General features: G+C 56.3%; 1 protein-coding gene across 5 annotated transcripts in view; it reads right to left on the bottom strand.

The window, feature by feature from the left end:
• The window catches only part of DPP6 (dipeptidyl peptidase like 6), a 1,068,014-nt gene that overhangs the window by 84,616 nt on the left and 966,173 nt on the right, over nt 1–17,225 (bottom strand). For all 5 annotated transcript variants that reach the window (XM_061415284.1, XM_061415287.1, XM_061415283.1 and 2 more), the window contains 2 exons: nt 9,681–9,835; nt 8,128–8,225 (listed from right to left, as the gene is read on the bottom strand). In XM_061415284.1, coding sequence (XP_061271268.1) covers nt 8,128–8,225; nt 9,681–9,835 — 253 coding nt within the window. The remainder of the gene's footprint in view (nt 1–8,127; nt 8,226–9,680; nt 9,836–17,225) is intronic.

The raw sequence follows: 17,225 nt of genomic DNA, 5'->3' as shown, positions 1-17,225 counted from the left end.
CCCCAGAATTTCGCTTTCAACATAGGAAGAGACCACATGCCTTTCCTTTCCATCTGAGGTGTTGGCCGCACTGCAGGGCTGGCTGCTAAGATGAGGAGGAAAGCACAGGCTATTCTCCTGCTCTAAGTCTGCCAAACACGACTCAGTCCCTGCATATCTAGGGACAGGGTCTTCAGAATGATCTCGCTTCCCTTTAAACACAAACCACAACCATGGAGAACATGTGTTCTTCACCAGAAGTTTATCTTTCTGGCATCCACGACCAGATTCCCAGGATTCTAAAGCCTGAGGCATTTTGATGGATGAGAATCTGGAAACCTGTGATCAGCAGTAACGTTGAGAACCCCCTTTCCAAAGCATCAGTAGAATAAAGAAGCAGCATTTCTCCAGACTGGACCTTCCATATTTCTGCAGTCACCATGCAGAGCTTCTTGCCCTCATGGATAACAAAACCACACCCCGATCTGATACCACAAACGCAACGGCTGTCTGGCTGCGCCAAGCCCCTTGAACGGCTCCCTGAGATGAGGTCATGTGAATGTTTTGGTGGCCAGTTCACTACTTAATACATGAGGTAAACGGAGCGAGGTCTCACTCTGCGGGCATTAGACAGCATTGGGCATTTCTAATTCATCCCCCAAACACCTTCGAATAAAGTTGGAAATCAAATTCAGATGAAACACGTATCTTCCCACAGTCATTCATATAAAGAAAGAAGATTAGAAATATGTTAGTCAGATGGCAGGTTCAGGGATGGAGGTGGGGGGCAGCATCTTTGATTTGAAAATGACACAGGGCTTTCCTGATAGCTCAGCGATAAAGAATCCACTTGCAATGCAGGGGGCGCAGGTTCAACCCGAGGTCTGGGAAGATCCCCCGTGCCTCGGAGCAACTAAGCTCGGGTACTACGATTCCTGAGCCTGTGCTCCAGAGCCTGGGCACCGCAACTGCTGAGCTGACATGCTGCAACTCCCAAAGCCCCTGTGCCTAGAGCCCATGCTCTGCAACAGGAGAAGCCAGCACGATGAGAAGCCTGTGCGTTACAACTCGTGACAAGTGGAGAAAGCCTGTGCAGCAATGAAGACCCAGCACGGCCAAAATAGACAAACGAAATTACTAAAAAAAATAAAGAAAATGACACGGACCTTCCTTTCCAGGTCTCAAGAAGGGCCTTCCTGCCTTGCTCACACTTCCGAATCACCTGAGGAGGCTTAAAACCCCCCAAACCCAGGCCACACCCCCACTGGAAAAAACCAGGAAGGGGAGAGTTACAGAAATGGTCCTGTGTGGGCCACCTGAGAGGGCAGGCACCAAGTGGAACACGGCAGATGCGAGAGCTCTGGAACAAGGACACGCGCGGCGGTCAGGTGTCAGGAATCTTGTGTTGGAGCCTCGCTTCTACTCCTAAGTAAAAAGCAACAATCGGCAAGTCAGGTGGTGGTGATGTCGGTGGTGAAAGTGCAGGTGTTGGTGGAGGAGATCGAGGTGGTGATGATGAGGCAGAGGCAGAGGTCCTGCTGGGGGTGTTGATGGTGGGGGTGGGGGTGAAAATAGAAAGAAAAGTGAAAGTGAAAGTCGCTCAGTCGTGTCCCACTCTTTGGGACCCCATGGACGATGCAGTCCCTGGAATTCTCCAGGCCAGAATACTGGAGTGGGTGGCCTTTCCCTTCTCCAGGAGATCTTCCCAACCCAGGGATCGAACCCAGTTCTCCCGCATTGCAGGCGGATTCTTTACCAGCTGAGCCACCAGGGAGGAGGTGGCGGTTAACTGTTGATGGGGGTGGTGCTCAGGTCCTCAGGAACAAAGGCCCTGTTTTTCTGTGATGTTTCCGTTGCTCTGATGACCTCTGATCCTTATAAAGGCTTGCTCTGGATCCAGTGTGCCAGTCTCCCAGGGAGCCCACACTTCTTACTGACCCGGCAGAAGGACGCGGCATTTCCTCTCGAGGTTGGAAGGGGGTGCATCACGGGTGGAGAGGGTGCAGGAGGAGCCTGGAGGCAGCAGGTGAGGGGCGGGGGTGCCCTGAGAGTGCCAGCCTCCGGGAACGTGCACAGCTGCAGGCAGTGAGCCGCACACACCCCCGTGTGCTAGGTCTTTACAGAGTCCCGAGAGGAAAAAGAGGCGGCAGGAGCCCACGCAGGCAACACACGTCTGCACCTGAGCGTCTGTATCCATATCCCAGCGCCATGTACGTAAGGCAAGCACGCACACCGCCGTACGTTTAACCAGCGTCGACCGGGGAGAGGCTGCTCACAGCACATTTTCGGCGTTTTAAAGGCCTAAGGGGTGGGGCCGGGCAGGGGGCAGAGAGTGAAACGGACAAGGATAGGTAAACGAGAGCTCCTGCACTTGAACCGACATGGCTAGCCCCGCGCCAGGCACATCTAGGTCTTGGTGCTGGACCGTAAGGTGAATAAACGGAGGAGAAACAACAGAAGCGAGAGGTGGGGGGCGGGGAAAGCCCGCCTGGCCCAGGACCGTCGGGCACCGGGCACTAGCCTCCCTTCTCAGGCTCTGTGATCAGCCCCGCGGCCACCAGACGCAGGACGGGCACCCTGGCCACCGGCTGGATGGCATCTGACGGAGTGTTTGCAGGAGGAGACAAAAACACACACACACCAGCGCAGTCCGACGCCAGTTCAAAATGACCCTGTCGGGGCTCTGGTACGTCTTCATTCAACACCCAGCTCAACGGACCCGCAAGGAAACCAGCAAAAGGCAGCTGCGCTTGCTTCATCAGCGCAGCCGGGCTTCCCTGTGAAATTGCAGAAACCGCGGGCCCTGCAACAGGTGCACTTCCTGGAGAGGCGGGGATCACTGTGCCCTGAGTAACAAGGGCGCGCCCCATCCCTGGGCCCCGTGCCCACCCCCATTCCCGGTTCTCTGTGGGGAACCCTTTCCCATGGAGGCCCTGGCTCTGCTCTGGCTGTGAGCGCAGGGCTACCTCGCCCTCCGCGGCACTCATCACCTGTTCCCCTGGCCGCCACCCTGCACGCGGCTACTGAATTGGAGCTGCCGTGGCGCCTGGACCCCGTCACCTGATGGAGGGGCCGTCATGGGCCCAGCAGAGTGCCTGGCACATGCGGAAGGCAGTAGGTTTTGCCAGGGCAAGGACTGGGGAGCCCGGAAGTCAGCCCCCCCAGAACCCTGCAGGGGAGTGGGGCTGGCTGAGGAGCCACAGCAGAGGGTGGGGAGTGCGCGGGATGACGGGGAGACAGCTGACATGGGAAACGTTTGCTTCCTCCCCTTGAAGGGCCCTGACCCGTCTGCAGGAAGTGGCCCCTGGCCTTTCTGGGCTCTCCGCATCTCCCTGTGGAGGCTGCGTGGAGGGACGGGTGGTCCTGCCTGGCTTGAGTCCCAGGGCACATTTCAGGCTTTGTGTGGAGTCAGCTGTCGACTCTTTGTGACCCCATGGGCTGCAGCCTGCCAGGCTCCTCTGCCCATGGGATCCTCCAGACAAGAATCCTGCAGTGGGTACCATTTCCTTCTCCAGGGGATCCCCAACCCAGGGATGGAACCCGCGTCTCCTGCATGGGCAGGCGGATTCTTTACCACTAGCACCACCAGGGAAGCTGCAGACCCTGTCCATAACCTCTGGGTTCTCGGCCCTGCCTCTGTGGAACAGCAGAGGGGCACTCATGGCCGGGCTGTGTGAGGCCCCAGGGGACCCAGCCACATCTGTGAGACATACACCCTGGCTCCTGAGAGAAGGGCAGAGGGAAGGACAAGTGTGGAACTAACACGCAACCAGACTGGGCCACACCCGACCCAGGAGCCGCCCTGCACGTTCCTCCTGGGTCCAGATGATCTCTTTTGTGTCCCCAAGTGGCCAAATCCTGCCTGTTTCCACCCCTCTTCCTCCCCTGATTTCCCAGTCTTGTAGCAAAATTCTGAACAGAACTGATGCCTATCTTGCGGTACTTAACTTCTGACTATCCTTGCCTAGATTGTTGAGGGCATTACGTAGGTTTCCTTCCTTTTTCCATCCCTCCACAAAGTAAGTGTCTTCCTTTTACCTTTTTTAGATTTAGTGCCTCTAGTGTTGAAAGAAACCAGACTAGGTCACCCCAAAATATGCCTTTTTGACAATTATTTTGAGCTGAAGGCAATTAGGAGGGAGCAAACTCAGCAAAGCCCCCCTGCTTCTGCCTCAAGGCAGGAAATAGTTTCGTCTTCCCGGAGGCAGACTCTCACTGGCCCAGAGATGCGCCGGGGAGCCTGAGGGCCCATCTTCCCCACGGGGCCTCTGGTTTATGTGCCACCTGCAGCTGCTGCCCTGGGAACCCTGAACCTGCTTCCTGGTCCTGGTAACTCTACGAGTTTACTGCTCCTGGTGGACGATGCTGTAAAAGCTGCACTGTGAGTCGATGCTTTGAGTGGCTTCGGGTTGAGATGTTTTCCCACGCTGTGTGCAGGGCACGTGTGAATAAACTGTGCTTCCCTCTTGTTAATCTGTCTTGCTGTGAGGGTCCCAGCTGCAAGCCCAGGACGGGTAAATGGTGGTCTCTACAGCGTCCTGTACTGAGAAGGCAGAACGTCAGCAAGGACCAAGTATCTGTCAAGTTTTGCTTCCAGGACAACCAAAGAAATCCGTATCTACAAGGATCCTATTGAAACAGGACTTTACCGGCTAATTTTAAACTTAATTTGCCCATTCAGCAAACCCAGCTCGCACCACGTGCCGGGCCCAGCCCAGAACTGGAGCTTCAGCTTCACATGTGTATGCATGGTTAGTCATTTCAGTCGTGTCTGACTCTTTGTGACGCCCTGGACTGTACCCCACCAGGCTCCTCTGTCCATGGGGATTCTCCAGGCAAGAATACTGGAGTGGGTTGCCATGCCCTCCTCCAGGGGATCTTCCTGACCCAGGGATCGAATCTGCATCTCCTTCATTGGCAGATAGATTCTTCACTTCTGGGCCCCCAGGAAAGCCCAGTTTAGGATATCATTTAGAGATAGATAGAGGATTTATCTGAGACCTGCAAAGAGCAAGTGAGGCCGCTGAGTATCTTCCTGTGCAATGCCCAGCTTGCCTTGTGATGGCCCGGGCAGCCCTGCTGGGGTGGACATCTCACATGGATTTCTGTCTGGTGGGTCAGAGAGCCCCAAGGTTACAGTCAGGGCCCTGGGGGATCTGTAACCCTCAAGCTTGACCTTATATTTCTTGTCAGACTGTCCACACACACCGAGCTTCTCAACTGTCTCTGGACTGGTTCTAATGCCCCACTGGTTAATTAGTGAGTTAAATAAAACCTCTGACACCTGCTCGTTTACCTTCTCTGAGAATCACAACCTGACCAGTTGAAGGGGAGATGTTGGACCGGCAGTCAGAAATGGCCCTGAAGTTCTGAGGGCAGGGCGGAGGGCCAGTGGCCAGCAGGCAGGACTCCGGCACGAGACAGGAGAGCCGCCTGTGCTGTGTGCTCTGTCTGGTCCTCATGACACCCACAGGAATGAACCCTCGATTCTTAACGTGCATCCCTGTCTTGCAGATGAGGAACCGGAACGAGGCAGGAACTCGCCCCGGAGCACGGAACCGGGATCTGGACCCGGGGGGCAGCATGTGAACCTTCACTCGGAACCAGTGGTTCTCAGTCTTGTCCTGGGGCGTCTTCGATGGTCATGCTGGCATCCAGTGGGGAGGGGCGGGGATATGCCTGAAGTCTCTGTGATGCAGAAGGCAGCCCCCACCGCAAAGGGTCCCCAGGCGCTGAATGCCGGGGAGAGAAAGCCTCAGACCTGGCGGGGGGCGGCGGGGGGCACCTCGTCCAGGCCCTGCTCTCACACAGCCCCTCTCACGCCTGCAGTCCTCACTTCCTTCTAATGCTTCCTTCAAGGCCAATCCCTCCTCTGCATAATAACCTCCATATTTCATTCACGCTAAATTCTCAGCCTAATGGACGCAAATAATAAATGCTTGCTAAACGGCTGCTCACATTTACTGCGTGATTTCTGACAGATCCGCGCTCACTTTGAAAAATCCCAAGACTGTGATGGGGAAGGAGACGAGAAAGCACGACATGAACACACCGCAGGTTACAGGGCGCTGGGAAAGCATCGCCGCGTTGAGCTCGGGAAGCTGCAGAGCAGAGGCCCCGAGGCCCGCATCCCGGCAGCCCTGATGGAGGCTAATTTTTCACTGTCCTTGAAGCTAATCAAGCCTGCGGAAACAGCATCACCAAATGGACTAAACGAGATTTTCAATTAACTCAAACAGATGGCTTAAATTTTCCAGGTGACTTTCCATATTAATTCAGAGAGAGTGGTGGACCAGGCCCCAGGCGGCCTGACAGGGATGGCACTGCAGGAAGACAGCAAAGCACACGGATCTCGGGAGAGAAGACGAAGCGATGATTGCAGTGCTTCTCCTATCCCGGCAAGAACGCATGCGCGCACGCTAAGCCGCTTCAGTCGTGCCCGACTCTCTGTGACCCCATGGACTGTAGCCCGCCAGGCTCCTCTGTCCAGAGGCTTCTCCAGGCAAGAATACCGGAGTGGGTCCTGTCAAGAATAGCATCGCCCAGGTTGATTCCACTCTGGGACACATTGAGGGCCCGATCTCCCAGGAGGGGCCGTCCGAGACTGAGGCCTTGGGACCCGCTGCACGAGTAGGGTGGCCACTCCAGGGCTGGGATGGACAGACAGCTGGGAGGGACAGGCAGAGGGGAGCCCTGGGCTGGGTCTGTCCTCCTGAGGACCAGTGATTTTACACACGCCTAGAGATGGGAGAGCCGAAAGAACCTCAGTGTGTCCTGCAGTGGCCGTGGGCAGATGGGTTTTACCAGGGACAGCAATGAAGCCTCCAATGAAGCAATGAATGCGGGAGACGCCCGCATCGTTACGGACCAGGAGCTCCAAGCGTCCTTGTGTCCAGCCCTGAGCTGGGCCTGCGCAGGAGCCAGAGTGGCTGAGGCCACTGCACCCGCCCTTCTGGAAGCTGCCAGGGGCTACTAGTAATGCAGAATTCTGTAAGTGAATAGGGAGGACCCAGGCTACCATTATGGCAAAATGTGGGCTGGGTATTTGCTGAGCCTCCGGATGGATCATTCTCGGCTTAACTGGGCCCGTGGACAGGCCTGCAGCATCGATGAGTGAGTAGAAGCTGGGGCCAGCCCAGTCCCCTTCCCTTTCTGGGTCTCCCATCAATACTCTCAACAGAGTGGGGTTTAACATCGCTATTAGTAAACTCTGGAAGTATAACCAGTCCCCAGGCCACTTGGACTCTGGGACAAGATGAAACTGAAATCCAGACCCCTTCAGTCAGACTCTACTCAGCTTTCTTGATTGGAATATAAAATCCACCTGAGCCAGTCGTTACTAACAACAGGATGGATGCCGTTATCAATATGTCCCACCAATTGCATGGTTGTTATGCCACCTGGGAGCTTTGGCTTCGCTGGAGCATGACTTCCCGCTTGGTCCCCAGGCCTGGTAAAGGGCAGCCATGCTCCAATGCGGCGCTCCCCGACCTTTTTTGGCACCAGGGCCAGTGTCGCAGTAGACAGGTTTTCCATGGACGGAGTGCAGGGATGGTTTTGGAATGATTCAAGGTCATTACATTTACTGAGTTCACTGGGGAGGCAGAGCTCGGGTGGTGCTGTGATGGTGTGTGGCTGTAAGCGTAGACAGAGGTTCTCCCAATTGCCCGCCACTCACCTCCCATGGTGCATCCCGGTTCCTAACAGGAACAGGACGGCTCTGTGGCCTGGGGGCTGGGGACCCCTGCTCTAAAGTGAGGCTCTGAAAATGGGGTCCCATGCACAGTAGGTCCAATTACCTGGACGTCTTGGAAAGGTGCATCTGTTCATCTGAAGGGTGAACCCCAAAGTCCTCCACGTGCAGGCCAGGTGCCCCCACTGGACACGTGTGGTTGACCATCCCCTCTGCCCCCCTGAAGCCCAGCCTCTGGGGGGCAGGATCTGAGCCTGACGTGAGGTAAGACATCACAGCGGCTTTGACAGGTGTTCCTCCCTCAGAACACCAAGCCATAAAGCAGCCAGGAAAACGGTACAAAATGTGCCTTTTCCTTGGATGTTTAAATCCGCAGTCTGAGCCCACAGAGACCACATCAGCAGACAAGGATCTCACGGTTATTGTCGTCGCGTAATTGAACGAAGGATGCAAACCTCATCCGCGGGTCATCGGGCGGCGTCATCTCCAGGTCGTGCGTGGGTCCGTTCAGGCCAATGACGTGCAGGGAGATGCTGGGGTTTTCACAGCCGGCCTGGGAGGAAAGGGGATAGAGGTGTGAGAGCCACCTCCCACCTGGACCGGCCTGGGTGCTGAGTCTGCTGGGAGACACGAGAGGCTCAGTGTGGGGAGGACGAAGCCCTTCAGGGGGAGTGTCAGTAGATGGGGCGGGGACGGGGAGAGGCCACTCTCCTCTGTCCCCTCCCTGCACGAGCGCTGGCCGGCAGGGCAGAAGACTAGGCTGCTGGTCTGACTCTGGCTCCTCCGCCCCTGCAGACGGGGTGTCAGGGTGAGGGGGAAGGCAGACCCACACAGGGCAGGGCTCAGACGGGTCAGCAGTTTGTGGCTCCAATCTGAGTTCTGTTGGTCAGAACATGCTGACTTTCTACTAAAACAGGAAACTCCAGTCCCGAGCCACATGGGGTGTCATAATTCCAATCACAGACCTGTCCCAGAGCTCACGGTAAAGTCAGTTGGTTGCAGTTTTCTAGGTTTCAGGTCATCCCATCACTCCGAGGTTGGGGGGACTCCCATGAAAGGGTTCAGCAGGGAAACTGTTCCCTTTCTAGGCAATGTCTGGCTCCCAGCCTCCTGAACCGTGAGACACACACGTCCGCTGTTTAAGCAGCACGGTCTGTGGTGCTTGTTACGGAGCCCGAGCTGACTGATATACCTGGTGCTTCCTTCCTCTGGCCTGGGACTCTGGGCCCCTTGCTTGGGCACCATTGCCCCTCGCTGCAAACTGCAGGCCGAGGGTCCTGTATCTCTGGACAGCAGGAGGTGTCAGCTCCTAGAGCCCTCCGGTGGCTGGGGAGCCGGGGCCAGGGCTGGTCGGCAGAGGCTGGACGGGTCCTTCTGGGGCAGCCCCGGGGGGAATCCGGGGACCCTGTCACCGGAGGGGCAGGCGGGGCCCCGGCCTCTCTCCAGCTGAGTGGGCGGCAGGCCCTGCCCCCACACTGGCACGATGCGGTTTACTAACAAAGCCAGGTGTGGCCATCTGTGCCTCCCCGCCCTCAGCCCTGCCATCCACCTGCATCCTTGATGTTCTGCTGGCTTTTTGTGGCAACACACGGGTCTGGGGAGCAATTCGAAACAGTACAGGGCAGCACATGGCCAGGCGCAGAGCAGCCCAGAGCCAAGGGGACCCTCTGACCCCCCAGAACCTGCAAAAGGAGCTAGAGGACAGAGTGCCCCAGCGTGAGCAGTGTGAGTTTCTGTCACCACGGAGTCACAAGGGAGGTGATGTATATCGGTTGGGATTGAAGCTTGGACAAATGACTAACGGTAGTTCCGTCATTTAAAAAAAAGTAAACCTGCTGACAGATTCAGCTCCGCAAAGATGGGAATTTAATGCAATGTAATGGGACATAATTAATCCCGCCTCTGTTCACTGCCTTGCTCGCAGCACGGGGGAGAGCCACGGCTCCACGAGGGGGTGGGGAGCCGATGAACGTATGCAGAGGCTGTCCTGGCGTGGCTTCCTGCCTACCTTGGGGTAGTGGTAGGGCTTCGCGGTGGGGTAGATGGAGCCGGTGTAGGTGGGCAGCTCCATGACCGGCACGCGTGAGTCGTTGATGGTGGCGTAGGCGAGCCGTGTACCGTCCGGAGACCACCAGTGGGCGATGTGGGTCTTCAGGATCTCCTCTAAGGAAACAGACAAAGCAGAGACGTGTGAAGGCACGGGGGAGGGCACCCGGGAGCCCCCCGGGGACAAATGCCTCCTCACAGCCTCTGAGGAGGCCTCCCCGTGCCCGGGTGCACCGTCATTCTGGACATACCTGGGCTGACCACCGAACCCCAGCACAGCAAACCCAGTCAATCAAGGCCCGACCGAGCAGAGGCGAACCATCCAAAAACCACTCTCCTTTTTTTGCACAATTTGAGCATGATGAGCCTATGAGGTCCTTTCTGAGTTGACTTACTATTGCTGTGTGTGAGTTATTACTTGAAGGGGATCAGAAAACCAAAACGAGAGGAGATCCATTCGTCTCAAGCAGGGAGCCCCCGGCAGGACCAAGTGAGGACATAACTGTTTGGAGCTTGAATCCCAGGAAATCAATGAGCAGGGGACACCGAGGGCTCAGGCCCACACTGAGGCCCCAGGCACACGGCCGTGTGGGAGGCGATGCTCAGAGCCCAGTGGGCCCCTCACCCTGACGGAAGGAGGCGATCGCATTCCCTGAGGCAGAGACCCAGAATGGCCCCCTCTTCAGGGAGACCGAGATGGAAACAGCGATGGGCCCAGCCTCCACTGGGAGCTCCCCAGCTCCTCCCCGTCACGGAGTCTGGGTTAACTAGTGAGCTCACTGGGGAGGAGTCCCATAGGATCTGACGTCTGTTCCGGAAAGCATGATCCCACCTTGCCTTCTGAACAAGCCGAGAGAGGGCACCTCTCAGGGGCCACTCATCAGAGCGCTGGGGTTGGAGAAGCACCTCGGGGCTAAACAGCTCTGAGGCTGGGGTCCTCCTTGGACACCGTGTGTGTGTTTTATTAATGAATTCCCCTGGATTCGTTTTTAAAATAATGGTCAGCACAGCTCTACAACCCCCCAACATGAGTCCCATTCCCCAGTCATTATTCGGGGTAGACCACAAACAGGCTCTGAGAGGCCGAAGGGACAGAAAGGCAGTCGAACAGCTGAAGTCACACAGAGGAAGCAGAATGAGGGACTCAGACTCCGGGGGATGGCTAGACTGAGAATAAGGGTGAGGGAGGTGGCGCTGGAGGCGGGGCCACAGGGGAGCCCGCGGCGCGGTGCGGGGCAGGGGACCCGCCGGCTGCAGGACGGAGACGGGGTGGGCTAGGGGGTCAGGGCCCTGCTGCAGGGACCACAAGGGCGTCCCGCAGCCCCGTTTAGGGGCCCTGCAGCTCCTGCTCCCCCTGGGGGGCTGGCCGATGGGCAGTCCGTCCCTCCATCGTGGGCTCCACCAGCCTGTGGGCTCAGTGGGAGGAACCACAACGTCCTTCTGGACCTGCCACAGCAGAGCTAGAAGGGACTCCCTTCATGAAGCGCCGGCCTCCCTGAAATAACTCTTCCTGTGCCCCCGACCCCCCACCCCGGGGGCTTCCCTCCTGGTCTCCAGCAGCCTGCAGAGACCCCAACCCCTGTGACTCAGGAGCAGCGCCAGACAGCAGCATCTTGTCTCCCATGAAGTGCCCGGCACGCCTGAGTCCCATCACCAGACGCACCCCAGGCCTGCGGTGCGGCGGGTCCGTGAAGGATGCCTAAGGGGCCCCCGTCCTGGGCTCTGCCCCCGTCCTGCCATCCACCGGGGGGGCCCCAGAATGAGCTCCCCACTGTCAGCCGAGAGGCACAGCGGCTGCCTCTAACACCCCGACCCTGCCGGCACTCTGCCCTTGCGGCACCCCAAGAAATGACTCAGAAGCATTGCCAGAGCCGATAAAACACCCAAAGGTCTGCTGAGGCAAAAAAAAAAAAAAAAAAAAATGCAGCCAGCGAGCTCTCCAGGGCTTGTAATTTTCCAGTGTCTTCAGCAGCCGGCAAAGTGACTTTCAGGTGTGGGTTTGGGAGGAGGTGATGCAGAGATGACTCTCTGCAGAACCACCTGACTTGTCTGGCCGGTGTGATGGACTCCAGCAGACGGGCTGCTGGGGAAAACAGGCACCACTTGCAGTGGTTTGTGGGAGACCCTGCCCCACCACACCTGTGCTGGGGGCTGGGGAGGTGAGCACGTCAGGGAGGGACAAGGGAGTACAGGGGAGTCAGCGGGAGCAAGCAGAATGCATGGGGCAGGGGGTGGCGACAGGCAAGCATCATCCACCTGAAATCAGGGGCTCGAGCCTGACCGCAGTGCTCACAGCCTGTTCCTCCAGAAATTACCAGCGGAACAGTGGCGGGTGCCAGTAAGGTGCCTAGATAGAAGCGTCACCCAGGAGCAGACTGGCAGCACAGACCTGCAGACACGCAACTCGTCTGCGGCTTCTCTGACCCCAAGCGACTCCCTGTGAGGGAAGGGACAGAATCAGCATCCTTCGGGGTCCGGCCCCGCTTCACCCCCAGACGGGCCCAGGGCTTGGTGAGGGGCACGGAGCGTGGGAGGGCACACTGCTAGCTTCTCACCCGTCCGTCATGCCTCCACCTCGTTTCCAGAACTTGCCTTCGGACACGAAGGAAACACTGCTGCTGCAGTCTGGCCAGCACAGGGCAGGGGGTCCCACGTGTGAGGACGAGAGCCAGATCGGGGAGAAAGGAGCCCCCAGGCTGGGCTGAGAAGCACTATTCCTGCCCCGTCCATTAGCAGATGCCGAGTCCGTCACTGAGCTCAATGCACTGCTCAGAGCACACGATGCAGAGGACCACAGGTTTCAGAGGAGAGATGTGCTGGTCAGAGGGCAGCTTGGAAACCAGAGCACTCAGGAGTGACAAGGGCCTGCTGTCTATGTTGGCAAATACTTAACATCCCACAGCGAGACGATCGCTAACGAAAGAGAAATGCCTCCATGCCAAAGGCAGGCCATACACAAAGGGCAGCTTTGGTTTATTCTCTCCAAACGCTATTAAACATATCGTTCCTGGGTGTTTTTATTTTCCTGTGAGTTAGTTGCTTCTTAAAGAGATAATTAAGTATAATGAACTACGGGGAAAAGGACCAGGCAGATGAAACCGTGACATTTCCCCGTTCATTACGAACGTCCCCATTCTGCAAATGTTTTCTTCAGGCTTCTAGCTTAATGATGCAGTTGGTTTAAATGCCATGAACCAAAAGTAGTGTATGGGCAGAGTTTTGCAGGAAAAAAAACTAGTTCATCAACTAAATTACTTGCATGAGCCCTTGCCTTGGAACAACAGGAGAAACTGCCTTCTGAAGTACAGATAACTTGTGAGAACGAGAGGGTACAGTTTTCCTTCACTGCCCTGACCTGTTCCGGGACCTTCTTGGAATCAAGCAAGAAGGATGCATCTCTGGACATTCACTTGAAGAGGAAGAAATTTCCATCCATGCAGCTTCAGCTCACAGCTTCATCTGGGCCCACTCCCCTAGGTCTTGTCACCACATCTTAAAGAAGCGAATATTGTCACTCAGGTTGCACAAATATGGGCAGGTCCAAGAAGACAGAGTCCCTTTAGGGCTCAAGGTGATAAAGGCCGGTCCCTCCAAGATGAGGAATTCTCCAGTTTTCCAGATTGTTTTTCAGATGGAGGACAAGGAGAAGCCACAACGGTCATTGCATAATTCTTGCTGGGTGTGCTTTCGAACTGTGATGCTGGAGAAGATTCTTCAGAGTCTCTCGGACCAGTCAATCCTAAAGGAAATCAGTCCTGAATATTCATGGGAAGGACTGATGCTGAAGCTCCAACCCTATGGTTACCTGATGCAAAGATCTGACTCACTGGAAAAGACTCTGATGCTGGGAAAGATGGAGGGAAGGACGTTGAAGGCAAAAGGAGAAGGGGACGACAGAGCATGAAATGGTTGGATGGCATCAGTGACTCAATGGACATGAGTTTGAGCAGCTCCAGGAGTTGGTGAGGGACAGAGAAGCCCGGGCTGCTGCAGTCCATGGGGTCGCAAAGAGTCGGACATGACTGAACGACTGAACAGCAACAACAGTCCCTTAAGGAGGTGCTCAGGGAAGCATGTGGGAATAGCGTGTGCTTTTGTTACAGATACCTGGGTCCCACTCCCGGCAGAATAGTCACGGTTTAGTGGGATGGGGGAAGGGCACAAATCCCTTTTCTGCACAAACTCACAGGCTAGTTGATACATGACATCTGATCAAACAGGCCCTGCATTCTGGAGATGCATGTCTGTGGTCTGTGGCAAACAATGTCGCCCGCCATGGCAATAAACAGAGGATGCTGCAGCTGTGAAGCCAGCAGCAGGGCCGAGGGAGTCCAGGGTGGAGGAGGACAGGATGCTGGCCCTAGGCAGTGATGACGCTGTCTGGGAATGACTTTAGTGAGCCCAGACTCCCTCATCGTCCACACAGGGAGACACGCAACAGTCACCATCTCGAGAGGTCTGGTCTTGGCGATGAACAGTACTCTTCTGACGCTTGATTACATTATTTTCCAGCAAGAACTCCTACATATCCTGGCTTCTTCCTTCCCTCCTTGGAACAGTCCCTTGGAGCCACTGAGAGGCTGTCTCCCAGGCTGTCGTCCTCAGTAAGGTCCCTGAATGAGACAGCTGGTGGTGCAGCGGGAAAGAACCTGCCTGCCAATGCAGGAGACGCAGGTTTGATCCGTGGTTTGGGAAGATCCCCTGGAGGAGGAAACCCACTCCAGTACTCTGGCCTGGGACACGCCATGGACAGAGGAGCCTGGTGGGCTATAGTCCATGGCATGGCAGAGGGTTAGACACGACTCAGGACTGAGCACAACCCAGGCGTCTTTTAGGCTGTGCACTTTTTTAGTTGACAGGTCCATCAGTACATAAGAAATAGGCTTCCAAATTTTTGCGGGGAGCATGCCATCTTGAACAGAATAGTAGGTTCCACTTAAAGGTGTGTTGTGGGTGAAACTGTCCCCTAAAAATAATGACATCCTGACCCCTGGTACCTGTCAAGGTGACCTTGTTCAGAAACAGGGTCACTGCAGATGTAAGTAAGATGCATATTAAGACGGGGTCACTCTGGAGGAGGGTGGGGGCCCCAATCCAACACGACTGGCACCTCCCAAGGACAAGTAAAGAGACAGAGAGTCAGAGCAGGCCGGCGCCCTCTGGGGGCAAAGGCAGAGCCTGGAATGATGCGTCTACAAGCGGAGGATCAGCAAGGATGCCCCTTTAGAAGCTGGAAGAGACACCTCGGCTTCAGACTTGCAGCGCCTAGAGCTGGGACAATAAATCCCTGCAGTTTAAAGCCGCGCTGTTGTCTTCTGTTACGGCAGCTGCAGGAATCTGCACAAGGTCATGACTATGCTGGGTCATGACCCCCAGAGAGCCAGGTCCTCACTGGGCGATGATGTAGGAGAGAGTCAGCCGAATTCTGCCCTGAAACTCAGCGGGGGGACCTTCCAAGTCAGACCGGACCAGGAGGGGGCTGCGCTCTGGCCTCAGCCCTAAGAACAAGCTGGGCTGGACCCAGCGCCCCCCTCACTGGTGCTCACACATGCTCACACACACACACACACGATGCTGTCTGCCCGGCTGCGTCCCCAGGCCCTGACCTGCAATATTCCAGCCTCCACTAGGCCTGGATCAAGTTGGCTGCCTCAACTTCCACCCAACATGCTGGGGACCCGCTCTGCCTGGGACCCTTGCTGAACCCTGGTCAGATTCAGGGACATCTTTTGGTCGAACAAATATTTAACATGCAGTAGACACTGCTCAGCGCTTTCCAGGTAACAGCTCACTTACTCCTCCTGACGGCCTCACGACTGAGCGGCTAACACAACTTCTAAAATAATTTGTGTGCGTTCATCACGACAGCACCTGCACAGACTGCACTGACATTTAGGTGGACATCGACACAGTTTTGTCCACGTGTGACGAGTCGTGGGCATGGGTTTGCAGACGTTCTGACGTTGCACCACAGCCTGTTCCCACGCCCTGGCTTAGATGTGGACCAGCTTCCTTTGAGCAGGTTCCAGGATGTCCACCACCAGAGCCAACACCACCCTGTTTCCTGAGTTTCTGGCAAAGTACCCGCCAGCCATGAGCAGAGGGTTGCCGAGGCCGCATCTGCCGGAAAACGGTGAGCTTGGACCAGCCTGGCCGCAGCGGGCACACTCGGGAGGTGGTGGGAGGCGCAGAGCGTGGCAGGTGCCTGGGGAGGACACATATTCAGGCCCTTCCTCCTGGGCTCGTGGCCTCTCTGAGCATCTCCTGACCTTCCCCCTGACCCACCCGCAAGGTCCTGGAGGCGGCCTTGGAACGACCCACGGCCTCTGGTGAGCTCTGCAGCCCCCAATGCGCTGGTGTCAGTGAGTGTGGTCATGGGCCCTTGTTCGAGGTCGACATTCCCGGCTGTGTGCCCAGGACCTTCCCCCGGAGACCACCCTGAGCAGCAGCTACTCAGGCGCTGGGGTGCACGCTCTGGGGGCAGAAGAGGCTTGGGAGGTTGGCTTCTGCCTTGAGGATCTCACACAAGAGGGGAAACCCGACCAGGGACCAGGAAAAATGTGCCCTGAACACAAGCGTCTGGTATCCCTCAGCCTTGGGGCAGGCTGCCAAGGGAAGGGGGGTTCTCACCGCAGGATCTCGGCCTGCATTTAAATATCATGTGAGAGTGATGTTAGTTCTTATACATAAATGCACTGGCAAGTCTGCCACAGCATCTATTATGATCACGGAACACGTGTCAGCCTGGGCCGCTGCAGTCAGGGACCCACTGAGGGAGCAGAAGCGGTTCAGAGGGAAGATGAGCTCGGACCGGACTGATGTGGCCACCAAGCATGGGCCACTGCGGCGCGGCCTCACGCCTGGCAAGCCTGGGCACCTCGGGACAGAGCCACTAAGCCATCGGGGAACCCTCACTGTTGAACACCCTTGCTGTGGCTCCTGGTAACTGGAGGAGAGAAAAAGCAAATGGCTCAGGCTTCCCAGAGGTCCTGGCGGATTGTCTCTGCCCCGTCAGGAACAGCAAGCTCAGCAGACACACCAGACGTGCAGGGCAAGGAGGGTGGCTGCTTCTCCAGTGCTCATTTTGTAAAGCACCTGCAGAGCTGACCCTGCCTGCCACAGAACAACCCTCAGACCACCCGCATGCAAGTCCTCCCACTTCTCTTTTTTTGTAATTAACAAGACCCCAGCGAGGATAGTAAGCTAGGAAGGCAAGGCTGATCCAGGCAAAATGGAGAGGAAAGTGGAGGTTACCTTGTTTGGCAGCCCAGATGCAGAAAGCACTTCACTGTGACCCTTAATCCCCCGTCTGGGTCAATCATCCTTCTTTCCTTTTTCCCATCAAAACGTACAGGCCAGATGTTCATGCGTGTTTGCATGTGTGTATATTTGCACACGTGTGTGCACACGTGCATGCATGTGCACGTATGCGTGTGCATTGTGTATGTATGCATGTGTGCACGCACGTGTGTATGCATGTGCACACACACATATATGCATGTGTGTA

The sequence above is a fragment of the Bos javanicus genome, chromosome 4 (assembly GCF_032452875.1).
Source record: "Bos javanicus breed banteng chromosome 4, ARS-OSU_banteng_1.0, whole genome shotgun sequence".
In the NCBI taxonomy this organism is placed as follows: domain Eukaryota; kingdom Metazoa; phylum Chordata; class Mammalia; order Artiodactyla; family Bovidae; genus Bos; species Bos javanicus.
Note: the sequence above shows the minus strand (reverse complement) of the source record. Positions and strands in the feature narration are given on the sequence as shown.